The 26,482-nt window shown below is 42.1% G+C and overlaps 2 protein-coding genes across 4 annotated transcripts; both read right to left on the bottom strand.

Moving 5' to 3' along the window:
• Positions 1 to 4,466: 4,466 nt before the first annotated feature.
• Positions 4,467 to 9,725, bottom strand: LOC102200254 (AN1-type zinc finger protein 5). Of its 2 annotated transcripts, none has more exons than XM_005727056.2 (6): positions 9,466 to 9,725; positions 7,853 to 8,052; positions 7,357 to 7,468; positions 6,377 to 6,504; positions 5,845 to 5,952; positions 4,467 to 4,679 (listed from the first exon to the last, which is right to left on the bottom strand). In XM_005727056.2, the coding sequence occupies exons 2-6, from the start codon at positions 8,010 to 8,012 to the stop codon at positions 4,531 to 4,533; spliced, it is 657 nt and encodes a 218-aa protein (XP_005727113.1). In that variant the 5' UTR covers positions 8,013 to 8,052; positions 9,466 to 9,725; the 3' UTR covers positions 4,467 to 4,530. The 2 variants fall into 2 exon arrangements, with proteins under 2 accessions (XP_005727113.1, XP_005727114.1); XM_005727057.1 differs by lacking the exon at positions 9,466 to 9,725 and adding an exon at positions 8,195 to 9,454.
• Positions 9,726 to 9,996: 271 nt separating this feature from the next.
• Positions 9,997 to 19,836, bottom strand: plin3 (perilipin 3). Of its 2 annotated transcripts, none has more exons than XM_005727055.1 (8): positions 19,711 to 19,836; positions 15,081 to 15,168; positions 14,665 to 14,860; positions 14,262 to 14,344; positions 13,595 to 13,826; positions 12,541 to 12,884; positions 11,355 to 11,573; positions 9,997 to 10,632 (listed from the first exon to the last, which is right to left on the bottom strand). In XM_005727055.1, the coding sequence occupies exons 2-8, from the start codon at positions 15,147 to 15,149 to the stop codon at positions 10,495 to 10,497; spliced, it is 1,281 nt and encodes a 426-aa protein (XP_005727112.1). In that variant the 5' UTR covers positions 15,150 to 15,168; positions 19,711 to 19,836; the 3' UTR covers positions 9,997 to 10,494. The 2 variants fall into 2 exon arrangements, with proteins under 2 accessions (XP_005727112.1, XP_013764791.1); XM_013909337.1 differs by having other exon boundaries at positions 11,355 to 11,570.
• Positions 19,837 to 26,482: the final 6,646 nt, after the last annotated feature.

Genomic DNA, 26,482 nt, shown 5'->3' with positions numbered 1-26,482 from the left:
TATTTATATTTATAACAAGGTGCAATAACAATTAATGTGCAATAATAACAGTGTGTAATACAAATACACTTATTCTTATTTTTTATTACTAAGTTATTATACTGTGTTGTGTTGTGTTGTTTGTGTTGCATTGTGATGTGTCGTATCGGGTCATGTTGTGTTATATGTAGTGTCGACGTAGGACAGTTTTCCAATTTCATTGGACTATTGTACTATGTACGACTGTGCAATGACAATAAAGAGTTATCTTATCTTAAGGTCCATTAGGCACATCAGTACAAACCCACAGGGCCCCGAGGAGGAGGTCTAACTTTTTTTTTTGCCCTTTATTAAACACTGGATGACATCAAACAACAAAGCTACTGCCTAGAATGTAACTTGTAATTGTTAACTTTAATGACTAAATCATGATGGAAGTAGGATGGATATCTTATACATGTAAATAAACGGGCTTAATTATACATAATAACACAGGAATATCCTATATCAAACTGATATTATTCAGACAGATAACAGAATAAATGAAAAAATTAACGTGGTCTCCATGTGCTAGAGAAAGGCTTTGATAATAATAATAATAATAATAATAATAATAATAATGGATATCGGCCCCTCTGGCCATCACCAGTAGGCGGTAGGTGAAGTGTCTTGCCCAAGGACACAACGACCGAGCCGGGGCTCGAACTGGCAACCTTCCGGTTACAAGACGAACTGCCAACTCTTTGAGCCACGACCGCCCCCGGTGTCATTCCTGTCATTCCGCCCCTTTGAGTCATTCCTTCAAAAGATATTTCCTCATTCTGTGTTTTGGTGTTGTACGTGTTGACCTGGGAATGATTTTATGAGTGCAGAGGCATGTTTATACTCAAAGTAAGCCCTTGTTCTATAGACAGAAGCATTCTGGGAGATCTGAAAGTAGTATGGATAAAGGTGATAACCTTTATTGACCTGTGGCGCCCCTACGTCTTAGGGCAGGGCTGTCAAACTGCAGAAAGATCAGAACAAGACCTCCAAAGGCTACGAACTGGCCCACTTGATGGCTTTACAAAAATGTGAAAAATCATAGAAAAGTCATTTATAACAGTTAAATACGCTTTTCCCGCTGTGGTGATAACAGCACAACTACATTAGCTGTAAAAACGCGTATATTTCCACATCTCCACATGCAGCTTGTATCACAGTAAAATACTGAGGTTTTCTTCTAAAGCAGAGTGCAAGGAGCTTGGATTTAAAATGAGTATTTATTTAGCATACATTAAGACAAATAAATACAAACGACAAGTGTAAATTAAAATAAACTTTGTGATTTTATTGTTTATACTTACTCTTACACATCATACAATCCTAACTCTTAAAAGAAAAAATAAAAAGATATCTGGTGGTGTTTCTGGGGGACTGGAGTGCCAAGGGACGGCAACTACACCTCTGTGAACATCGTAGATTTCATCTCAAGTCCCTAAAGCTCATCTTGAAAGACAGAATAATATGTCTTTATTCCTGCAGTGAAGCTGAAGAAAATTCATCCTAACTCACAAGTTTATTATTCTCAATCAAAACCCTTGCATGATGAAGACACTGATTATGAAAGGTGTGAGAACATCAAACAATAATCAATGCAACAAAAAAGGGGGGGAAAAAAACCCAAACAAAACACAAGTATATGCACTGATAATATCTCAGTTACTCAGGTCACGTAGCCCTAATTGCTGGTGGCAAGTCAAACAGTCAAAAGATTTGAATGATTCAAATGTCTCAAATCACATAAAGACAACCATCGTCGGCCAACGGACAGTCAGTCTGACGGCAACACGACTTATCGTGTGACTTGTGGTGGTTTACATTCAAACTGCTCACATTTATCAGGAAAAACATGCTGAAACGTTTGGAGCACTGATATGAGCAGTCAATAGAAAACGAGCGTTAACCATGCAACCCCCCATGATTTACATAACTGAACAATCATCACAGGAAAATTCTCCCATGAAGAGACAATTAATCTGTAAAGGAAAACCGAGCTTACCGTATGCAACGATGTTTTATAATCATCAACCAAGTCTGAGAATTCTGTGTCTAAAACACAACGAACTGCAGAGCAGCACCAACCACTCGTCCCCCTGAATATCACAGTTAACACCTTCTCAATTTGAAATTTACACTGTAGGTGTGACGGTGGAAGAAGTTAAATCACCGTCACTGCGGGCTCAACTCATCCACGGCAAAACGTCTCGCCGTCGGCATGCCAAGTCATCACGTCGGCCATTAACGCAAAGACTCGACGAAGGCTCTTTTTCAATCAGAAGAGGCAGAACTAAGCCGACACACGGAGGAGTGTGATTCCTCTCTTTCGCCTTTTGCGGTGGATTATTTTTAAATTGCATTCCCTGAAAATTCAAATGCAACTTTTCTCCAGCTTTCATTAATATATAATGAACCGCATCAAGCAACATTTACAGGGAAAGCTTTTAATAATGAAAAGATGAACCCTCTATTTCTTGCTTGGGGCCCTTTAAACTTTCAGTAATATCGCTATTGCTACAAATCAGTAACAGGATAAAAGCTCTGACTGAGATACTCTGTTATTCAGCAACGTTAATATAGCTCGGGAGGGAGGAGGGGGGGCTGGTTAAGAGTGTAGCTAGTATGGTAAAATAGAAACCACGTGGCCTGCAGGGGATACTAGTGGTTATTAAACAATTTGAACATTACACGTAAAAACCTGAAAAATTAATGAGGAAACAAGATGGGGAAAACATCAGTGCTAGTTGTAGCACATTTTTTTGGATAATTATGAAAAGCACTTTAATACAGAGAGTACTATTTGTTGCCTTAATTCCCCACCTTTATTACCTGGCAAAAATCTACATTGAGGTTATACTATAAGAAGAGGAGCTGTATGGTATTTACATTTGAGGAAAAAAAAAACAGAGTCCTGTTAACAGGAACCTTACGGTTCCGGCCATGCATTGTGCTACTGCTGTGCGGCTTTTTAAACATTCCAGCTTCATTTCAAACTACGCGGTCACAAAACAGCAACGCGTGTTTGACTGCACACATGCACGTGGGACTGATCTTCCTAGTAGAAGCTAGCTAGAAGCAGTCTGAGCACACTGTAAAAGCACAGCACGCAACTCTGCGGCACTGCAACGCTGAGCAGAACGTACGCCATCGTCTATGAGAGCAACTGCGACCCGGGTCAGTTTTCATTCAGCATGTGTCAGTGGTCTGCTGGTGGTAGGAGAAACGTGGAGCTTCATACAGGCTCCGAAGAACATAAAAGGTCATTCGAGGCGAGCGCGCCGCCTTACCGAAGAAGAAAATCTCAGCAACTCGACAAGGCAATTTCATCAGCAAGGCTGCGATACAGCTCGGATATAAACTGCAAGTGACCCGAATGCTGAACAAAACTGAGCGGGCATGGCACCGTAGCTTGTGCTCTGCAGCGGACATACGTCGTTGTGCTTCATACCCAAAGCCTTAATCACTGACATCCTACTGCACTCGCTCCCTCCGAGCGGCTCGGCCGGGCTCCGCTCCGTCACGTCAGAGCTCGGGCGCGCATTTTCTTCTTCACTGGTTACATAATCAGGATGGAATTACTTAAATATAATCGAAGAAAAAGTTAAGAGCAAATCGTTAAAGATTCGCGGACACATGCTGCCAATCCTCCAGACCAACCAAATAATAAAAAATAAATAGAATGCAATCACACAATTCAAGCTAACTACAATATATTAATATAGATCTTCTGATGTCATACGCTCATTAAAATAAAGAAGAAAAAAAAAAATCAATCACACAGTTAAGTCAAGGTCGTTTGTTTCCCTCCCTGGCTTTCCCCTTCCAATGACTGTTCATGCACCCGGTATCCATACAAGCCTACATATCAAAGAGAGACGCATGTGGAAAACTCAGACTTTGGAGTACTACATGTGGTCGCCCACAGAGTAAAGGAGTTGCCAATTTGACAAGTAGTTGACATCATTTTTCAGTCTGGGATAAAATACTATATTCCAAAGCCCTTAAAGGTCTTGCTGATACATGAGTCACTAGACCCCCTAAATGTGTTTCTGTCATTATCCCGATTGACACATTCCTTAACAGCTTATCCTCGTTCATTTCAGCTACCTACAGGGATTGTATATTAAAAAAAAAAAATACACTCACACGATCCCGCTAAGTGGAAAAACAACAACAACAAAAAAAACAAAAAGGGGTAAAAATCAAATTCCTGCCCTTCCCAAGGCAAAACAAATGTCCACCAAGCCCTCATGGCTCTCTCCCCAGCTCTCAAGCAAATGTGCACGCACACACACACTTTCATACAAACACACGCGCGCGCTGCAGCCACAAGTGGAGAGAGAGGGAGATGCTAGTAAGGGAAGTGTCTGGACTGTGGCTGCGACCGCACCACCCCCACCCCGCCCGCTTTACACTACCATGAACAAATGAAGCCACGATATCAGGTGTTTTCATCCAAGTCGCCATTGTTCAAATTCACAAAGTCAGAAACTTCTTTTTTGCTCTCAGTCCTCATAACTTCTGAATCTTCTCAGCCACTACGATGGGGTTCTCCTTGCGTAACTGGGCAGCGGCTGCGCTCCGGTAATCATAGGGACAGTCGTGTTTGTCGGAGTAACGATGGATGGCGCAGAACAGGTTGCCACAGCGACAGTCAAAACCTTGAGGAAAAAGAAGCAATTAAACTTGGACGCTTTATTATAGATATCACATGTATCTGGACACCAGAGACCAAAACTCACATCTCGTTTTGGGGCAGAATGGCTATTTTCTTCAATTTGGGATTGTTTCATTTCTCGGGTGCTGACCCCAAATCAGTGTGTTAGAGCAGACAAGAGGACAGAGCAGCAAGGAAACTATGTGCTGCAGTAGATAGGGCCAGCAGTAAAACCCACATATGTTTGGGTTTATATACAGCATATTAGATGCATTACCTGCCATCAGACCAGACTACTAAGACACCACTGACAAAAACATTCATTTGACCTTAAAAAAAAAAATACGGCAATTGTTCCTTGACTGCTGCCTTGTTAGGTCGGTAAATCTCACCACATGACTTGGTTCAGATCTTCCAACTTCTGTGAGGTAAAATTCACCGACTTCTTTTTAGCGTACCATTTCCAAAAGTTAATAAGCTTTGGTTACACACACACACACACATTATGAAAACTCAGTTTTCATGCTGTCTATCCGTAAACTAAAGAGTTATTTTTCATTGTTGGGAACAGCCCTGTGTCTCTCTCCAAGCTGCAGGAAACCAGAGTCAGCTCGAGGTGCAGAGGGAGACTGAGGCTATATTAAAAAAGAAAGAAATGCATCACCCAGTCCTACTACATCCCGATTATTTTACAGACTAATTTTTACACTGCCCTGTGTAAGGTTTTAATTAAATTCAGTTTGACTGGGCCTTGATGCTGTTGCCCAATTTTACATGCTAACTCAGGATGTGGTCTCAATTAAGCTGATATATAATCATTGCTATTAAGTCTCAGAGTCTCCTATGAAGCAAAAAAAAAAAAAAAGGACCGAGCTGCACACTGTGAAATGTATCACTTAAGTGCAGAATGTCGCTCGCTGTACATAAGCAATCATCACAGAATAAATGCACATATGAATCATTTGTGTGCAGCTGTCATTATTGTCCTTTAAAAACAGGTTTAGCTCCAAAAGCTCTGCAGACGAAGACTATTAAAGATGTCTTTGACATTGCACCACATACATCCGTGTGCCAAATCAATGTCTTATTAGGGGTGAGGAACCCCTGCCGACTCATAAAACACAGGATAAACAGATAAGAAACTTGAGTGAAATTCTTCCCTCACTTACCAGTAAGTCCTACTTTCTTCCGGCAAGAAAAGCAGCGATTCTTTTTCTTGTTTTTATCAGGAGTCTGGTCGCCATCAGACGAAGCCTGCGCAGCTTCCCCGACTGGCTCTGGTGGGGAAAAATAAAGCAACCGTATGTAAAACAGCTGTATGTTTATTTATGCACATGTACAAAAGACAACACAATTAACTTCAACCAATCAAATATGCTAGCCGGATCAGAGGCCGTAACTTAAGCTTTATAAAATATTATTTAAACACGTAAAAACACGATTTCCTTACACAGTTATTTGACTGTAACACAGAACATGCCACAAAGCAGAAGGCAAAATGAAATAAAACGGGAAAACCAATGGAGTCATCACAGAGCATATTGTGTTTATCACTTCAGGCACGCTCCCGGAACACGGTGGCGAGTGTGTCCCATTGTTTATTCACGCAGCAGTTCTTAATAGTGTACTCCTCTGCTTTGAGTAGGGCCGACCGTGTGGACGGTGGGTAGGGAATGAACTACTGCTTTCTACGATGTTTACCTGTGCTGTTTGAAGTACCCTCCTCTTCACCCTCCTCGGCTTCTGCTCGATCAGAATCCACAGCTCCTGAATCCTGGGAGATGCTCATAGCTGTCATCTGTTGAGTTACTGGGCTGGTGGAGCTGGGACTAACAGGGCATCAAATCAAGTCAGCAAATTTCAGTTTAGATTAAATAAAAATACTGAAAAAACACACACACAAAAAAAAAACAAAAAACAAAGAATTGAAATGATTAAATTTATCTTGGTACTCTCTTTGCTTTGGTTTTGTCCCCTTTGGGAGGAAACAGATCCAGTGCACACGCTGCAATATAAAACCATTTTTAGCAATTTCAAGAGCCTCGCAGAACTTTTCTTACCTATCGCACTTTCCTCACAATGAATTAAATCCATTTTTAACATTTAAAAAGGTTAGCCCAATGGTAAAGTTAAAGCAAATCATAAAAGAGGCCCTTCAAAACGCCGAATAGCAGAAAAAGAACTTGGCCAGCAAAAAATTATTCAGCATTACGCTGCAGTTTTTCAGAACAGGGCCTCAAGCTAAGTTTTAAACTACACCATCCTCTAGCTAATTTTCTTCCAGTGTCAATGACAACACAGCCCATCGTACACTTAATTTGGCTTTTGATAATCATCAGAAGCTCATCACAACCTCACCTGTCAATGTCGACGTGCAAATTGAAATAGCTGAAAAGTTCTTACTAGAAGGTTGGGGTCGTCAGGGTAAGGTAAAAATGTTTTCACCCAGAAAATGACTGCACCATGGTGATAGAAGGTTTTGTTTTCATAAATAAATATGCACACAACTGCCTACCCTTCTGCAGAGGCAAACTGCGGTACTAGCATGAACTGACTGGACTAGTCAAAGAGCCAACACGGAGTATATTTTTCCTTGATGAATCACATCTAAAACACTGATTCACAATGACTCAATGAAACAACACGGCTCTCGGCGCTTTTCTACGCGTAACTCAGCATACCTGGTTGTTTGTTCCTCAGGTGGGGTTCCTGCCACCTCTGTACTGGGCTCTGAGGTTGTGCTCTCCACAGTTGTACCGGCCGATCCTGGTGATCCCGCTGGTGAAGTAGCAGCTGTGTGCACGCATGTGTGTGTCGGGGAGGGGGGAGGACAGTCAGATCAGTCACAAAAATCTGTTGTTGCCTCACACATGGATGACTTTCCACTTGCTTCTAAGCGTCTTGACATTCCCTACATGTATTTGTTTACCATGATCAGATGCACTTTGAGTTAATGTACAACAACAGATGGCAATGTAACTCTCTTGCTTTCTGATGCCACAGTGTAGGCAGCTAATGCTACCTCTGTTCTCCAGCCCCTTTTAGCTAGTTCGGCTCCCTATTTCCAGTGCACTTTTTGAGTGACTCCCATTTAAAAGCTCCTGACTTATTCACCTGGTACACCCTTATCCAGCAGACCCCTGCTTTTTATAGGTCATGTCTCTCCCATCTTCCTACCTTTCTCTCCAGGGGGGCTGGACCGCCCCCCTCCCTGTTGTCTCTGCAGGTGTTCCTTGTAGCAGACCGAGCACATGCCGTTGGTGCGGGGGTTACCATAGAAACCGCATCCCATAGTGCAAAGCATTGGCACCTGCGTCTGATTGGTCTCCTGAGCCATGCTCTGACAGAGGGGGTAAGGGGGATGGGAGAGGATAATCCTGAAAATGGGGTTGCAGAAGTTAGTGAGAATAATTAGCAGTCCCTGTTTGATTACAAAGCTTTTAGGTTGGAGCTAAAAGAGCTTGGAGATTGGCATTGCAGCATGAGAGTAGAGTTTGAGCACATCATGACTTCTTTTACCTCTTTTGCACCGACACAGAGCCAGTCCAGCTCTGAAAGGCTTGAGGACTGATCGTTACATAGCTTAAAGAAAAAAGACAATCACAGCAGACAAATCCTGGGGCTTATTTGGCAAATACTGTTACTTTCTAGCTAAAGCCCCTTCCAACTTTTACAACCAGTAAATTTGCAGCACTGAGCTGGTTCACACTTTTCTGGCACAGAAAGTAGTCATCCCTCCCCCCCATTTACTGGAATGCATTGAACCAGCTCTAGATTAGGCACTGGACAAGTGGAAAAGAGGTCTTTGTGAATTAAAGGTTATGGTCCACTACTTGCAGCTGTAATGAAGGTCTGTCGCAGTTTTATAAACTTCATAAACCAAAATTAAGACCAACCCCAACTTCTGAAGGCCAAAGTCCACGATTACTGCAAAATCAGGCCTGGACTTTGGCACACTGAAAATACTAATAAATAAACTATGCTTCAAAATTATTAGAAAACACAAAAACGTAGCAGCAATAGAAATACCAGTGAAACGGATCGCCAAATGTACTGCACCTCTTACAACATCAAAGCAAGCACGAGTTTTAAAAGTAGGAAGCTGTGGGATTAGTTTGAACAAACACGGAGAGCTGTGCACGGTGACGGAAACAAAGGGTCCAAAGAGCCGCACACACACACCCTAGAAGGTAAATGACGGTGTGTGAAACATGCGCTAACTCAGCTGTTTCGCGCTTTCTTCCGCCGCACAAGACGTTTTTGGTCATGGAGAAAGTTGTGAAAAAGACAACAAGAATAAAACAAAAACCCCGTCAGTACGAAACCTTAAATACCGACGCGCTGGCTAACGTTAAAACTGCGCTGCGTGCAGTTTAGCCGAACAACTTCCAGCTGGCTGTTCCCAGTCCGAGTTTGTCCGCACAAGAAAACAATTGGCGTCCTGTGCTTGAATAGCTCACAGCAAACATTAGCAAACAGCCTCGCTGGACGTTTGGTCTGTCTGACACTGCATACAGGTGTAAAAGGAAGGACGAAACTCGACCGGTGGCCCTGTGTCATCGTGAAAAATACGAAAGTTAAATGCTACAGCGTCCTTGGTGACGAACTATACGCAGATCGCGGCTTTTCAATCGAATAAACGCTAGTGTTAGCGGGCTATCTGTTAGCAGAGTTGCTAACGCAGTCAGCCAACCCAAAACTAGAGCGCCTTCCAACAGCGTCCCGGCTGGGTTTATGATCGGTACCACATCCCGGGAATCTGCCGAATCAGTCGGGAATGAAGACATTACCTGAAACGTAGTTAATCGGCGGCTGTCGACGACGGAGGGGTTCAGATTTGAGTGAGCTGTGTCCCCAGCAGAGCGCGCGGCCTCCTACCCAGCGCTAGCTCCCGACATTCGAAACAACGACCATGACGTCACCGCCAATGTCAGCCCTCAGAGCGACGGGCCAGCACAGCAAACTACACCTACACCACCTCCACCACAGCTGATCATCACACACAAGGTCAGAACAGCATCGTTCGGCCCCAGTCCCTCTGTGGACACGATCCCTGACTTTGGCCTTTTTATTTAGGCGTTTTAATCTTACAGTTAATTTGTTTTATGTTATTGATCTAATGCTGCTTCTTGAGTTCCACATCCACAAAAAGACTTCCATTTTTGTGATGAAACAGGGAAATCAATCATTTCTTCTTCACAAAACAAATGATCTCTCTAGACTTATTTTTATCCTCATTTTTCTGTTTGACACCATCTCCTGTTTCTAACCTGTGTGTGAGGCTGTTTCCAAACATAAATAAAGAGTCACTCGCTCATACATGATTCTGCAGTGTTAGAAATTTATTTACATATCAGTTTAATGACAATTAACTCTTTCCAGAAAGAGAATACTGAAGGTAAAATTCGAAAACAAATTAAATGCATCTGATTCAAGATGTCCTCATGTCTTTTCTATATTATTTTTCCTATACGCCACTAGATTTTACTTTGTTTTGGGAAGGTTTTGAATTCCTTCCAAACAAAAACGTTTAAAGACACAGATTAATCTTTCAGAGATTAACAAAACACAACAAAAAAAACCCCCCCAACAAATCTACCATAAATAATAAAGTGCAAAACAATCATTTCCTAAGGCCACATTTTAGATTTTAACTTCTGCATGATAAATGTAGTGTCAAAAACTGATAGAATTATGATGATGATGACAGTTTTTCATGAATATTATGGCACCTATTTTGAGCTGGTTCATCAACATCTAGAAATAGTCCCCTAACACCACTTTGAATCATCTCAGAGGAGCACAGGAAGTCTTCGCGTCTACTCGTTTGGTCCGGGCTTCTCTGCCACGTCGCCCTCTGCATGCTCAGTGATCTGAGGAGCGAACGGTCCCACCAGCCAGTTGAGCGGCGTGTTGTGCAGTAGATAGTCCATGACACCATCCACAGACTTCTGAACCTGGGATGGACACACACAACAGTACAGTTTTAATAAAAATGTACAGTTAATAAGAGGATAAATGATCTGAAATAATACTGAGCACCATCAGAGATTGAAAACAAATTAGTTGCACTGACTAGCCACTTTATTAGCAGATTGTTAATGCAAATAGCTAATCAGCAAATTACATGGAAGCCACTCTCTGCATTTCGATGTGGTCAAGACGACCTGCTGAGGTTCAGATGGAGCATCAGAATGGGAAAGAAAGACGATTAGAAACTGCTGATCTGTTGGGCTTTTCCCTACACGACCATATCCAGGATTAAGAATGGTCCAACAAATAAATTAATAATATTATCCAATGTGTAAGACAGCAGTTCTCCAGATAAAAATGCCTGGTGACGTCACAGGAAAATAACCAGACCTTGCTGCCAGACTGTGTTGAGCTCACATGAAAACAACAGTAACTCAAATACCAGTAATTAGGCCTTGTACAAAAAAAAGAAAAAAAAAAAAGAAGAAGAAGAGAGGGTTCAACACAGCAGTAGCAAGATGTACCTAATAAAGTGGTTGGTATGTTGTAGCGTCAGCAGTGCATGGGACTTTCCAGTGACATTACATAAGAACTAACGTGGAGAGTGGTGGCGCTGTGGGTGAAACTAAAAACTCGAGCTATGAGCTACATTTAATTAAGCAGCTGCACAGCTGGAGCAGTAAAGACAGCAAAGCATGACGCGTACTTGGTTCAGCTGATGACGGCTCCGATCGAGGAGGACCGGCGTGATGGTGCTCGTGTTCCTCAGAGAGGAATACAGCTCCTCGGCAGACTGTCGAGCCGCGGTCAGCTGGTCCTGGACTGTGCTCGGCAGACCTTTAGCACTTGAAACCACGCTGGCACACGCCGACCGCAGCTGGTCGCTCAGACCACGCACCATAGAGAGGGTCTGCCTTTCAAGCTGCTGTGAACGTAAGTGGAAACAAAAACCAAATGAATAAAATGTAAAGCTAAGATAACGGGGCAGTCCAAATGTAAACAGCACAACAATGACACAGAAGGAAATGACGGTGGAAAGTAAATAAAAAGCTCTCAGAGTGTGAACCTATGCCAAGCAAGCTCACTCTCTGGGCAGCATTTATTTAAGGGGATATATTAATATTGTTTCCTTGTTCTTTTTAAATGTACTTCAACAAGTTTTTAGTGCAGTAAAGACAAACATTATCTAGGAGCAGATCGTGGATTGATCTGCAAGTAACTGGACATTATTCATAGAGATTATATCATATAATACATTTCTAATTAACTAGGCAGCTCATTCCCTTCCTTTTGACAATAATGTCTTTAACACACACATTCTGTGATCAACTTGACAGACAGGCAGATGTGAAATGTAAATGTTGCCAGGACAAACAAAAGGCAAAAGAATTAAGCCGTTTGAAACAAAAGACATGAAAATTTGACCTTATGACCTTGAGGAGGTCAGAAGGTGGCTCTACACATTATACATTATCACTTCAACCTTCAAAAATCAGTCTATTTACCTTGAAGGAGAGGTCAGAGGTCAAATGTGGACATCACATTTTGGGTTGTCTAGACCACAATACTAAATTTTGCTCTACAAGGGCCTGATTTCCACTTAGGTGGGCATTACACTGCCACTGTGCTATCAAAATTTTAAACAAATGTTCTCATATGTGGATCTCATTTTCTAAGAAACAAAAATCAGGTTAAAAAAAATATCAATAAATAAATCAGGTAATTCTTTGTTTTTACCTTCATCACGTTCCAATCAGCCCAAATAGCAAAGAAATTAAAAATGCATGACATGAAAGAGTTCGGGTCTTAGGAGGTCAAAGTAAAAATGCTGCTATGAAATATATCTGTAAAACACAGCTGAATAATCTGTTTCAAAGACTTTCGGTCCTGACCTCAGACTCGTTTTTGGTCCCGTCTGGCTCAGACTCCGTCTGCCCATCATGTCCTCCGTACTTCTGCTTCCACTCGGTCCAGCGCTGCAGGAGTGTCTCAGAGGCTCCTCCTATCTGGTTACCTGCTGAACCGAGACTGGCGCGGGCGCTTTCTAGCAGGTCCAGAGTGTTGGTAATCTGAGCCACCGTACCATAGGCCGCGTCCCGGTAGTGACGTGCCCGATCCAAAGAGTGCTGAAGAGCTCGTTCCTGTACCTTAGTGGAGAGTTTCCCCAACCGGACAAAGTAGCTGGGGTTGTCTGAAGAGGTAGCTACCTCGCTGCTGGCAGGTTCGGCCACAGCAGCTGAAAGAGGCGAGTGCTAAATCAGATGTGTGACCCTGACATTACTAACAGAAATAGACCGTTAAAATACGTAGCATCTTCATTGCACAGGGTGTTGGGTATGTCATGACTGATGGAAACACTTTTCCCCTCCATCTGTTTGAAGCTTTGCTGCTAAGAGCCACTACAGAGCCTCTGATCAGTTCTGTGCAAGCAAAAGGACATAACGCTGCATCACTGTGCTTTCATTAAAAGCCACTTTGATGGTTAAAGGAACAACTTCAATTGTGCTGCTGCCACAGTTGCAATTGTGCCACATAGCCATAATCAGAGACGGGGCTCTTTCACAGCTTCCACAGTGGAGTATGGCAGGTTGTCATGATAACATGACATCACAGTAGCAGGTGTCAAAGCTGCGAGTGCTGGAAATTGCAGGTACTTTTTGGGCCAAGTTAACAGAAGGGAAGTTCACTGGAATGCCCTGCCTCTCTATGAATAGCACCGACCATCCACGTGTTCAGTCACGGTGGTCGAATTCAACAGTCATGATGACCACCCCCCATTTCACCAGATTACCTCATCCTGCTTTTATGACCTATTTTTTGGGATAATCTCAATTATTCATTTTTTAAACCTTTATCTGTCAAGACACATTCATATAATTCAACAACAGGCAAACGGGTTCATTACCACCCAGTGTTTTCGATGAAGTGATTAGCACAGCTACTGACCCAGCTCCCTCTCAGTGAGCGGTAGGTTCTGGTCGACCCAGTCCTCGGATCGGCTGAGGGCCAGGCCCATCCCACTGCTAACCATCTGGCCCATCCTGGTGCCCATGACTGTGTTGATTCCTCCGCTGACTGCTGCCCGGGTCAGCTCGACGCCACCCATCACAGCCCCCACCACGGCTTCTTTGGCCCCTGCCACAGACTGGTACACCATTCCCACTGTGTCTGACACCACCTGAAGAAGTCGAGATAAGATAATTACCTTCTTTTGAAAACCAACGTGGTGCCGGAGCTCGATTTGGTGCCGACTATAATAAATAAATAAAATTCTGCCACGACTTTCTTCCTCTGAAATTACCCCAGTGTTTATCATTAATGCTAGCTGATAAACTGTGCTCATGCTGCTGTAAAATGCTGCCACTACTCAGTTTGCATTAGTGCCAGCAGTGACAACACGTTAGTGGAAAAGAGGTAAATCTGCAATGATCAGCGAAGCATTTTGAGTTTTCTGTATTGTCAAAATCATCCAGAATGCACCAATACGAAGAAAACAAGCACATGGAGGCCAGAGAGCTGTTTTCTTTATCAAGTCTATCATTTTGGATTTTTATGACAGCATTTAAGCACAATAGGGTTAGGTTTTTTTGATGCTACATTAAAATATTCTGACCTTGTCTGCTGGTTGGTGAAGAATAGGCAACTTTTCTTCCATCTTATCCAATCCTTTCAAAGCGTACTCGTTTGCAGAGGCAACTGCAACAAGTGCACAACGCGAGAATCAGTGAGAGTAATACCACTCCGTAAAAAACAGGCATCGTGTCAGGTTTACAGTACAGCTAGAACTGGATGAGTGTCAGAGATTCGAATTACACCACGATAAAATTTGGAAAGTTTATTCTCATGACAATAAAAGAAACAGTCTTATGATTCTATTGCATTCTATCCCCGAGGCAGCAATGGATTTGACTTCAGCTTCTCACCTTTAATGCGCAACCAGCATGAAATATCTGTTTGAGGTACATCTTTGTGCGATTATCATACGTTACATCGGATTTGCAGAGATGGGAACCTACGTTGTGGCTCGATCATGTTCAAGAGAGGTTTGGTCCCTGCGGTGGCAGCTGCACCCAGAGTCCGGACCCCGCTCTCGGCTGCATCCATCACTCCCTTCAGTAGGGGAACGCTGTCTTTGGTGGTACTGTAGGCGTTTGAAACCACCTCGCACGCCGAACTGACCAAGGGCAAGTTGCTCACTCGTGAAACAACAGTCTAGGACAAAAATAGAACCGTCGCCGTTATTGAAAGCACAATCCTGTCTCACAGTACAGTATAGTTCAGCTCTTTTCAGGTCTGTATTAGTAATCAATAAGGAATAATTATTAATTTCCAAGAGTAGATGATCAAAACGGGGAAATATCAAGTGTCAAATGAGTTCACAGTAGACTCGTGTTATGTATTAGGGATCATTTCAGGTCACAGTGCCCCTCACCTGCTGCTCTCCATTAGCTGGTTCTGCTGCCGGAGCTGCACTCTCATTAGTCTTCCCGCTGTCTGCCATTGTGACTGTTGGATTCAATCTGTGTTGTGGAATACAGTGTCAGAAACAGAGACTCGCCTCACATTGCCCACTGTGCATGATGAAATAACGGCTTTCTCTATGATACTCTGTGTTTAAATAGCTGGTATACTTTATCTCGCAGCAATCTTTGTCCTGTCAGTTTAATGCATGCGGAAAGGCAGCTCAGCCACGCCAAATTCATTTGTCAACACTATGATGCAACACAGACGAAACTACATTAAAAACTGATACTGATATATTTGGAAGTGAGTATTTTCTTGTCAACTTCCAGCATCATTAAAACAAAGTCGTGTAGGAAGCAAGAATTAATGAGACAGGTGTTTGTTAAGTCGAGGCGTAAGCATTATGCATACGTAATCACTGAACTTGTGATTTTTAAGCTCTTCTTCCATGATTATCTGTGTTTGAAGGAAAGATTTGAGCCAAAATCTGATTCAAGACTGCAAGAATAAAAGCCTGACATTTTAACAGCTCTTCACAGCAGTTAGGGTAACATGACTAACATCACTGGCAGCAGCAGCAGCATCAAAGGAAAACTCCCAAGAATGATTTATGCTTTGAAGTGTATTAGAAATAAAGAAAGTACAAATGGCTGGACGACACATCGCAAGTCCCTGTTGTTACTAAAAAGAGTGAAACAAAAACCATCTGGGGCTTATTCCTTTAATTCAATTCTTGGACTTCTAAGTGCGAGCACAGCTCCCTGACAGAACACGGATCCTCACATTTTTCTTGCACTCTCATTCAAAACGAAGGAAATGTGACGACAACATAAAAAGAAAACAGGGATGATAAATCATGCGAGAGAACTCTGTGGTTATGAAAGTTCTGATAATTTCAAATTATGGATGAGAGTCCGAGGAAAATCAGAACTAATGGCAGGAACCGCGGTCCCGCAGGGCACTGAGTGTTCACGAGCTCTCGTGGCGGCTTGCAGGCAGAATGGACGACATCTGATATTATTAATCTAACGGGAAACGGCGAGCAGTGCTGCGCTGGTGTCAAATATTTCTTTAAATGAGAACTAGGCCAAAATAATTACTCAAGTGAAAAACTACCATATTACATGAATACAATGAAAAAGTGTCTTAAATGAAGATCAAATGTAATACTTAACTGGGCCATGCAACGCTGTAAAATTAATCAGCAATTTATTCTGTTTCACTGCAGGTCGTTTCAACCCTAGCCAGCCTGCCGTGTCTCTTCTAGGAGTGGGAATTAGGATTTATAAAAACCTGTATCAGAAGCACCATAAAAAATAATAATAATACAAAAAATTATGTGTTAACTCGTGCAAATATACATGGAACAGTATATGAAAAATTTGGTGTACACAGCTTTATCCTTCAGCTCAGTCTGAACTCTGAGCAGCTCTCTGTGAGGCTCTTCAGGAATAGTTCTCCAGGCTTCTTGAAGGACATTCAAAAGCTCTTCTTTGGGTGTTTCTGCTTTCTGTTCTCTTCACACTGCTTCAATAATGCTGAGGCCCAGGCTCTGGGGAGGCCGATCCATGACTGACTGTTCCACTGTGTGTTTTTCTACCCAGATGTGCTGAATAAACTTCAGCCTTTCCTCCCAGTTTCCCTTCATCAAGAAAGGCTTCCTGACAGCCGCCCTTCCACCGAGACATTTTCTGATGAGGTGTCAGTGAACAATAGATCGGCTGAAGGTCCAAATCATCCGTCTGGTCTTTGCTGAATTTTTTTGTCCTGTTTATTAATGACATGACTTTCAGATATGGTTAGTCTGCTGTAGATAGTTTTTTTTTTTTTTTTTTTTAAAAAGACCTCACACTTCTTAGGTAAACATACCATACCAAGATGCCAAGTTTTCACCTAACAGCTCTTTGGGAATCTCGATTCATTTATCCTTCCTTTCACTAGCTGGGCCCACATCCTCATTTTAGGTTTGACAGCGTTTTAGTAGGTAAAAGTGAATGCTTTGACATGAATTGAGCTGCGGTTTGGGGAAGGCCTCAAAGGGGACTGGCGGTGGCTCCCGGGCCTGGCAGATCCCCATGCACTAAATAGAAATGAAGAAGTTAAATAATTGAGAACAAGGAGGGAGGGAGGGTGGGGCACGTAAACGAGAATGAACAGCTTGCAGAACTGGGGGAACCTATATAGATGACAACCGGACGGAGCGCGTTTGGAGGCGCGGTCCTGCTCCTGAAATTCCGATACATTATCTCCAATTATCCAAAGAAAAGAGGACCAAATGATGTCTTTTTGGGACAAGCTGTTGGTAACAAAGTGCCTGAAGAGACCATTTAAAGTTTGCCCTGTTTCCAAGTCTTCTGTTATGTGTGGACAAATGTGTCATAGGTCACGTTACGTGGCTAAACAAACAAAAAAGATTCAACAGTGAGATACAAGAACTGAATAGGAAAGGAAATAAAGTGAAAAAGAAAACCTTTGTTTCCAAAAGCCAGACTTTCTTGAAATATTATTATTATTCGTTTTTTAAGAAATTGGGGGTGGCTCAAGACTTTTGCACAGTACTGCATTTTTAAATTAGGGTCTCATATAGAAATAATATTCTTTACAAGTTAAAGAAAATGGATTGAGTTTTATTCAATGAGGTAATACAATCTCATTAGCTTCACTGTACTCTGACCAAATTTTCTTAGGTGGGTAGTCACTCCCCCCAAAGGACACCTCCTGAGCTCGGAAAACCTCAGAGTAGGCAGACTCATCACATTGAACAACGAGGGGATATTCAGTTTGGTAATTAGCGCACATGCATGCACACACACCTGTCTTTGTGCATATGCACGCACACGCACATACCTGTCTTTGTATCTTAAGCATTTAGTTAAGACAACAAAGAGATACAAGCAAGAGAAGGAAGGAGGAAAGAGGCCCGTTAGCCAGTTGGAAGGAAACATCTGCAGCAAAATCCGTCCCTTCTCCCTTTGGTGCCTGCAACATGTGGATGGCATCTGCTTGCGTTCTGCCAGATGGCATACAGACATAAATGGACTCCACCTGTATTAACTGGGATGCTGTTAACAAGCGTCTGACATGCATGACCTGATGTACACAACAGAAGCAGATGAATGGGAGAAGCAGGAGTCCTGAGATCTTCCTGCTGGAGAAACAGCCAGCAGCATCCTGAGGTGTGCAGCCAACCAGCGGCAACCTGAAGTCAGTGCTCAGGTCGGCTTCATCGACTTGACAGGAGGAGGCGATCAGCAAGAGACGAGCCTCAAATCCAACAGCCTCAGCCACGACTGGCATTTTTATAGAGCTACTATTCAATCATTTCACACATTTTGGATGTCAGTGTGAATAAAATCATTTAACTTTTGTTTTTCGTGAGCTCTGGCAATCCAGAAGAGATCTTTCTGGCCTGTGCGTGACTCAGAATTACACGTTATTGCAACAGCTTGGTTGAGCAACGCCGTTTTTTTTTTTCTCCCTGAGTGGCAGTTGATGAGATCTTCACCAGTTTTATTACAAAGCAAAGTCTGACACTGTGCACCCTGATATCAAGTGCGAGATGAACCTGCGATAACAGTACAAGTTATGAAGAAGGCTTTTATGCAACACAACCGGCTGCTTTAGACTTCTCAAAATGATCATCTCACTGACAACTGAATCCAGTAAAGTGGCCATTAAAATCCTATCAAGCCTCTTCCTACTGCTTTGTGTGTGACATCCTTGCAGTGTTGGGCCACATCAGGGGGATTGGGAAACTACTGTGTATTAGCCAGAGCTAAAACTCAAAGGTGACTTCGCTTTATCGGAAACTACTGAGACACTTATGTTATCTTATGTAGGTTAAAGGGAAATCTTGAAAGGGTTAGTGTTTTCTATGCTTTAGTTTCACCTAAAAAATTCACACAGATGTGTAATGTTATTTTGCATGGGCTGGAAAGCAGTCAGAGCCCTGCAATGGTCCCTGGATTTATTTGATGGGGTCACCCGACGATTTAAAAGAAGTGAAACATAATGTGGTCTACTGAGCTCTGGCTTTTATCTTGTGAAACCATCCACCGAAAATATCCACTGAAAAATGAATCCGAGTGGGAAAAGTCACTACCTGTCTGAACTACTCAGAGCACATGCCCACACACTGAGGCCACAACCGGAGATGAAATCTCACAACAACAGATTGCCTGATTTTGAAAGGCTCAGAAGCTAAGAAAGATTTAGGTAACCGAGTGCACAATATTAGTTTAAGCAAAGGCTCTGAGCAGCATGACGATGATTCCCAGCAGAGCTAATCAGGTCCGTCTTTCATTGCTTCCCCTTTCTGCTCGGTGAACTTTCACCCATGTGGGGAACTATGACTCGTTACTTAACACAGCACCAAACAAACGGCTTCTCCGAATCAGTCTCCCGATCTGTGCCTTAGCTTTTCGTCTTCATGGGGTTCTCTTTAAAAGAAAAGCTGTTTCCGCAGCTTTAACTGGAAGTAAGACCGAAGGCTAAAGCTCAGCTGGGCAACCCGCACGAGTTAGTTGGTTAAACAGCTTAAAAACATGGCTCTACGACTGCTGTCAGGACGGAACACACCTGTGGGATGAGCCACTTACCTGCCTGGGAGCCTGCCGGTTCACAGTCTTGTGATGACCTGCTGTGTTACTTCCGGTCAGTGACCCGGTCCACCACGCCTCAGAGCCTTTATAGTGCACTGCTGCGCTACTCTTCAACACAGGGGAGGAAGGCGGAGCCTAAGACTGGCTTACAAACTTTCAGCCAATTAAATCACAGCACGGAAGTGCCCGTCACTGCAGGCCCCGCGGGCTCACGGTGTTGCGCCAGAACTTTCCAACATTTCTGTGACTTTTCTGTGTCACAGATGTGCTTACACGGATAAACGAGCAGTGGTCAGCGGGGTTTATAAACTGTTTAAGTATAAAATTAAAAAAAGACCCCTTTCATAATAATAATAATAATAATAATAATAATAATAATAATAATGGATTGGATTTATATAGCGCTGGCACCCAAAGCGCTTTACAATTCCATTATTCATTCACTGTCACATTCACACACTGGTGGAGGCAAGCTACAGTTGTAGCCACAGCTGCCCTGGGGCAGACTGACAGACGCGAGGCTGCTAAGACAGACACTATCTCTGCTTTTAAGATTAGGCTTCCAACTTTCCTTTTCGCTACAGCATATAGTTAGGGCTGGATCAGGTGACCCCAAATTCTCCCTTATGCTGCAATGGGTGCAGGCTGCTCGGGGATTCCCATGATGCACTGAGTATTTCTTCTTCAGTCACCTTTATCACTCACTATGTATTAATAGACCGCTCTGCACGGAATCATACTTGTTATCAATCTCTGGCTCTCTTCCACGGCATGTCTTTTATCCTATCTTCCTTCTCTCATCCCAACTGGTCGTGACAGATGACCGCCCCTCCCTTAGCCTGGTTCTGCCGGAGGTTTCTTCCTGTTAAAAGAGTTTTTCCTTCCCACTTTCGCCAAAGTGCTTGCTCATATGGGGTCAAATGATTGTTGGGTTTTTCTCTGTATGTATTATTGTAGAGCGGTGGTCGGCAACCCTAGGCACGAAGGGTTAACTGATGGCACGACCATAGCTTGACTGGCCATCGGGGATACTGGGCATTTGCTAAGTGGCCCGGTGACTTTTTTTTTCTTTGTAACGGTATAGGGTCTACCCTACAATAATATAAAGCACCTTGAGATGACTATTGTTGTGATTTGGCGCTGGATAAATAAAATTGAATCTTATATTTTAGTTACAATATCTGCTGCTGCCCTCTTGAGCAGATCTTTCATGAAAAAAAACCAGACCTGGATAAATAAAGGCTATATAAAAGTTATGCTTAACTTCTACTTTATGATAAAAATGTTTAAAATGACTCATGAGAGCTATATCTGGTATAAGTTTGAAATTTATCTATAACAGTTTAAATACAGGTGATCGTTTTTGGAAATATCAATCATTTTTTGGCACCACACTGGTCCCTTTATTTCTCAGTTGATGCTTGAATGGACTTTTTATCCCAGTTTTGCTAAATATACTAAACTCTCTCTGATCATGTGTTGTATGACTGCTTATAAATTGGTGACCGAAGGGAACAGTTACTGGTTTTATTCGCTCAGTCACTGAAGTAAACTCATTCATAATGTGATGCATTCATAGACTACACATAAAGGCTTTCATTTGTAATCTGAGCAGAACTTACACTGTAAATCTTTCTGAAATATATTTGGGCTGTCTTGGATCAGTATGTTTAAGAGCTAAGATCTGCCTGAAGATTAAGCTGCCCCATAAATCTGAAAGCAGGCGTTTTCTTTTGCTCAAACACACATTTGGTCACATGACTCGTTTTCACAGGGTTTACTGAAGCACTGTTTGCAAAGGTGAGACTCTGACCTTTGTGAAAAAGTCTCCAGTGAGGTTTGCAGTGCAATGATGCATTGATGCAGCTCCTTTGGATTCACATGCTTTTCTTAATAACGGAGCAAACTCTCGTGCCGCATGTGGCTGATCTTCTGTCTGCACCTTCACCTCACTCGTTTAGCATCCATAACTTTCATGTGGACCAATAATGCATCACTTACTATACAACAATGCTGCAAATGTGTCTTTGTGTCTTTGTGTTTCTAAGAGAATATCAAGCAGAACATACTTTTTCATTCTATTTTGTAATTAGGAAGTCTATCCATTTTTCATATATGTTAATGGGGCATTTCTTTATCCACGCAGCTTCATCTTCATTCTAACTGCGTGCAAACTCAGCTGACTGATGGAGGCTGCGAGATGAGGCATTGTACTATGAGAACGCACCAGAAGAATAGGTTAGAGAGAGTTAAATGTCAGACTGTAACTGATCGCATGTATAAAACCCACCTGACTGACTGATGATCCATATATTTATATAAAAGGTTAATAGATTTGTGCATGTAATGTCATATCATCATTAAAGCAATATTAACTTAAAGCAGAGAGTACCAGCTATTTAGCCTTTTCTTGCAGCCTTTCTTCATTTATCCCCTTACTGTGGGATATGTGTTTATATCACGTGTTAATGGGTCAGTATTATAAGCGATAAGAGACCTGATGTGTGCTGTAGGTGTCAGAGGGGCTCTCCCCGTCACAGCTGAAAGTCAGGCAGCCTGTTTCATGCAGTTAATGCAGTAAACCCTGAGAGGGCAGTGTTTACCCACGGAGTCAGCTGTTTCTGTGGCCTCACCCACACAGAGATAGACGCTTCACATTTACATCCCTAAGATCTTTCTCTTCTGCAGATGCACCACAAATCCAGAGCAGAGGGCCTATTTTGCATTAAATATTAAACAATAAAATATTTAAATATCTGCTGGGAAATGGGAATGTGGACGGCAAAGGAAGACAGACAATACTTCCTTCCATTTAAAGAACTTATTGCACGGACTGTGAGGTGATTTCTGCATAACCTTTGTACTTAGAGTGGGATTCAGACAATGCAGTGTGTTTTATCGCAGTAAGGCCAGTACAGTGACTTCCTTTGCTGGATGCTGTGTATCATCATAACAAGAACTCTATTAACTTACCCTTTTCATTTAGAGAGGATTTTCATTATTCAGGCCATTACAGTTTTCATTATGGCTCTCTGTATTTCCCCAAATGGCTGCAGTAGGCTCCAGAGAAAGGAAACTGATTACCGCTAATGTTCACATCAGATATTCATCGAACGGGACCTGTTGTAACTATGTTTGGGCCTGCTTCATTATCCAGCAGTAACAGTTCGGGTTGTGAAATCACACCAGCAGACAGGTCAAAGTCACAAAAAGCACAAAGAGACGAGAAACGTAGGCTTGTTGTCTCGACCACAGCTCTGTTACTCCTTTGCCTCTGAGTGGCCAAGCTGCTTCAGCCTCTGTTTACCTTTAAGCATAATCCATACACATGCATGCACACTCCCCTGCAATGTGAGCCCAGAAGTCTCTCATCTGTTCGTGCTTAACTCTTGACTCTGCTTCACTGGATCAGTTGATTGAGGCCAGAATTGTTCTGGAAATTGAGTAATTGAAGATTAGTAGATAACAGGAAAATCACTCATCCCTCAGAGTAATATGATCACACCACTGTCCCCACCTTGCTCTCCCCTCTCTTTCTTTTTCCTGAAGACATACCTTTCAAGATCAAAGCAATAAATTGGCAATCTGAAGAAATTTTTCATGGATGCGAGAGCAGAACCTGAAAATATTTATATAGATTTCATCTTCAGCCGCCCGTTTTTTTTTTGTAAGAGTAAATAGAAATGCCTACTCGGGCATTCATTTGGTCACAAGTGGGCATAAAATAAAACCAATAAATCGTACAAAAACCAATCCAGTGCCCAGTATTGTATATACAGTGCGATGTCGTATTGTAGCATACACATTTGAATCAAGTATTCATTGAAATTACTCCATGAAACCCGCAAAAAAATCTGTAATTTTGATAAGTTAATAACCATAAATGCTTTAAGATGTTCTGTCTCTGTTGGCGTTTTACTCACAGCATTTGGTTGAATGATTAATTGTTTCAACAAGATATCCATCACCATCAAAACACTCATGCAATAATCTGCTGTGGAGTGTAAGGAGCAGTACAGCTATTCTGTAATGAAATTCATTTCCTCTCTTCGTGTTTTCAATTCATCCACAACTCTCAGGTGTGCTGGGAGTGGATCACAACACAAGGATTTCTTACCTCCTGTTTCACCTTCTGCTCTTCACTGTCAACAGGGCTGAAATGGTAGAAATTATCCATCCATCCATTAATAGCTGACCAGCCCTGCTGGGTTTCATTTGCACCATTGAATCTTCCTGAGTCTCATTGAACCACGGAATCTTATTCCCAACATCCTGCAACAAATTTCCGGAGACCTGAAACTAAAGGTATCAGTAACATGCAACACGGCGACAAATCATCTGCAGGGTGAAAGTTGATCTGGACCTTACTACAGTCTTCCCAATAGCACATTAATAAAGCATAACCAAGCCAAAGATAATGCGTCAGAGTGTGAACTTGTCATGGTTAAAGTAATAAAGAGACAGTAAGTTGACCTTGAAGATTTCTGTGAGTACCATATTTATTATTACCATACTTTGTTGATCAGAGTAGCTCGACCTCCTTTGCATGAAGCGCTTTTTTGCTTTCTTTATTTTCCAGTGATAGATATTAAAGCTGATAGGGCAACTTTTCTGTTCACTGCTGCAAAATCAACAGTAATTTTAGCTTAGCCTAGCATAAAGACAAGGTTAAACAACTAGCTGTCAGCTAGCTGTTTAACAGCTAGCTAGTCAGCTGTAAGAAAATCTGCCTTTAAGCCCATCATAATCTTACTTATTAACATAATATTATTAACCTGTGTAACAACTACAGCAACCTTTTGGTCACTTTCTGAATAGCCAGCTAGGGCTTTGGGGAGCTAGCCTTCTGGCCCTGATGAAGAAGTTTTGTAATCTGAGCTCACGAAAAGCTAATTATCATTTTAATGCTTTTGGCACAAATGAAGCAAAAGAAGCTGAAGCTAGCCAGCTGTCAGCTTCAGTTATACATTATCTATACAAACACTGCAGTGTATTTCCCAGGTGCAGTGATTTGGTGAATCCATAGACAATAAAAAAAGATGGATGAAGCTAGTGCCATGTCGCTTAGTGGTTTTGGACTGATCGTGTTGCCCACTAGCATGTTAGTTTTTCCAAGCCAAAAGTCATCAGTTTAGTGGGTAGAGTGCTAAGTTATTGTCAGCTGATACTAGCACACCTGGTTACCACGTTCCAAACATATACTGCAAAGATTCATACTACAGTAACATCAGTTACATCAGCTAAATAGCACTAGGAGTGCTAAGAAGCAGACTAATAAGAGGCTGGAATCACAAAACAACACTGAGCAGGCCCGTATAAAGATGTGTCCTCCAAATAATAACGAGTGGTTTCATTTAGTCTGATGATATTAGACACCATCTTTACAATTATTGCTGTCTAGCTTGAGTTTTACATCATTGTTTTATCTGTTCTGAATATTACAAGAAGGTGGAGGCTGAAAATGAAAACTCACAGAGATCGTTAACTTCGAGCATTAACTTTTTCCAAGACTAACGGCCTTTAATCTTCTGAGTAAAATTGCCCAGCGAGGACAACTTAACTGGCTACAGACGTTTTATGACTGTTGTGCCTTCAGCTTAAAGAATATTGGAAAAGTGATTTGTGGGGAACCTCTAGCAGCCCTAAAAAAAAAACATAATCTAAAAGATTTGTAGCCACAGTTGGAGAACATAGGAGGAACCAGGTCACTGCATACAACATGGAAAGCAGCAAACCAAAAGACAGCTGTATCTTACGACGACCAACAGGTAGTCTCAGTCAGGCTGCACAATTTCCTCACACTGTGTTTTATGACTTGCTTTTTGAATGCCCACGGCTGTCTCTCTGGGTCTCCCCTGTTTATTTTGGAGAGCTTATTTCACCCCAGAGCCCTGACAGCGGGTCAGCTGCCACAGCGGAGGTGGTGAGGAAACACGCAACGAGCCGGCTGACCCTGAAATATTTATGCTTCTTTAGTGTTGTGATTGTATGCGTTTTGACAGGGATGGCACATTACTGTGACCTCTTCCCAAACTAAAGGCCCGATGAGCTGCTGTCTGCTCCGACTCGGTTAGGTGAGGCAAAACGCAGGATTCCACAAAACATCGATATTCCCAGCTTTTCTTCTTTTTACCTCTGTGAAAATAAAAGACACATCAGTATATTTCGGTATTGATCCCATTCTTTTTCTGTCAATTTTTGAGGTGTTTTCTTTATCCCTTTCCACAGAATTCTGCAATAATATTGTCTTCAAACCTCTTGGCAGCAAAAATGTACTTTTCTTCTCTCTTCTCTATAAACTTCTCATTTCCTCCACCTTATCACCGCCCTACTTCATCATTCAGGCTGACAGACTGATGGCTGCCTCTGCTGCCACGCTCATCTAGATTGCTCCCAACTAATTCACACCAAGATAATAAGTTTATTAACACTAGTCTATAAAACAGCATATTAAAAACAAATACAGAGATTATTAAAACTTATATATGATCATGTACCATTACAATTATTTTTATACTCAATGCAGAGCTGGCAAGTGGAATAATATATAATGGATAAAAATACGATTTAATATAAAGTGGTTGCTCATTTTGCATAGATTCATAAGCTGAGCAAACATCCTTCCATCATTTATGAAGAAGACTTGTTGTTGCTTTCAACAAAGGCTTCTTGTTCTAAACCCTTTGCTTCTCTGTTTATATATCATGCTGAGAAAACGGAGCTCCTTGCGTTGATGTTTTATATGATTTCATATGAATGTAGACGCAGT

Source organism: Pundamilia nyererei, unplaced genomic scaffold (assembly GCF_000239375.1).
Source record: "Pundamilia nyererei isolate P.nyererei 1_Seehausen unplaced genomic scaffold, PunNye1.0 scaffold00023, whole genome shotgun sequence".
Classification (NCBI taxonomy): domain Eukaryota; kingdom Metazoa; phylum Chordata; class Actinopteri; order Cichliformes; family Cichlidae; genus Pundamilia; species Pundamilia nyererei.
This window is presented reverse-complemented; position numbering and strand designations above follow the sequence as displayed.

Excerpts from the sequence above, each read along its gene's own strand:
- LOC102200254 (XM_005727056.2), bottom strand. The coding sequence starts at position 8,012 with ATGGCTCAGGAGACCAATCAGACGCAGGTGCCAATGCTTTGCACTATG. Across the intron at positions 5,953-6,376 it reads GGGTACTTCAAACAGCACAG|AGCCAGTCGGGGAAGCTGCG; the intron begins GTAAACATCGTA and ends TTTCCCCACCAG. Across the intron at positions 4,680-5,844 it reads GAAGAAAGTAGGACTTACTG|GTTTTGACTGTCGCTGTGGC; the intron begins GTAAGTGAGGGA and ends TTTTTCCTCAAG.
- plin3 (XM_005727055.1), bottom strand. The coding sequence starts at position 15,149 with ATGGCAGACAGCGGGAAGACTAATGAGAGTGCAGCTCCGGCAGCAGAA. Across the intron at positions 14,861-15,080 it reads CAGCTAATGGAGAGCAGCAG|ACTGTTGTTTCACGAGTGAG; the intron begins GTGAGGGGCACT and ends TTTTTGTCCTAG. Across the intron at positions 10,633-11,354 it reads GCCGTCATCAGCTGAACCAA|GTTCAGAAGTCTGTGGATGG; the intron begins GTACGCGTCATG and ends TGTCCATCCCAG.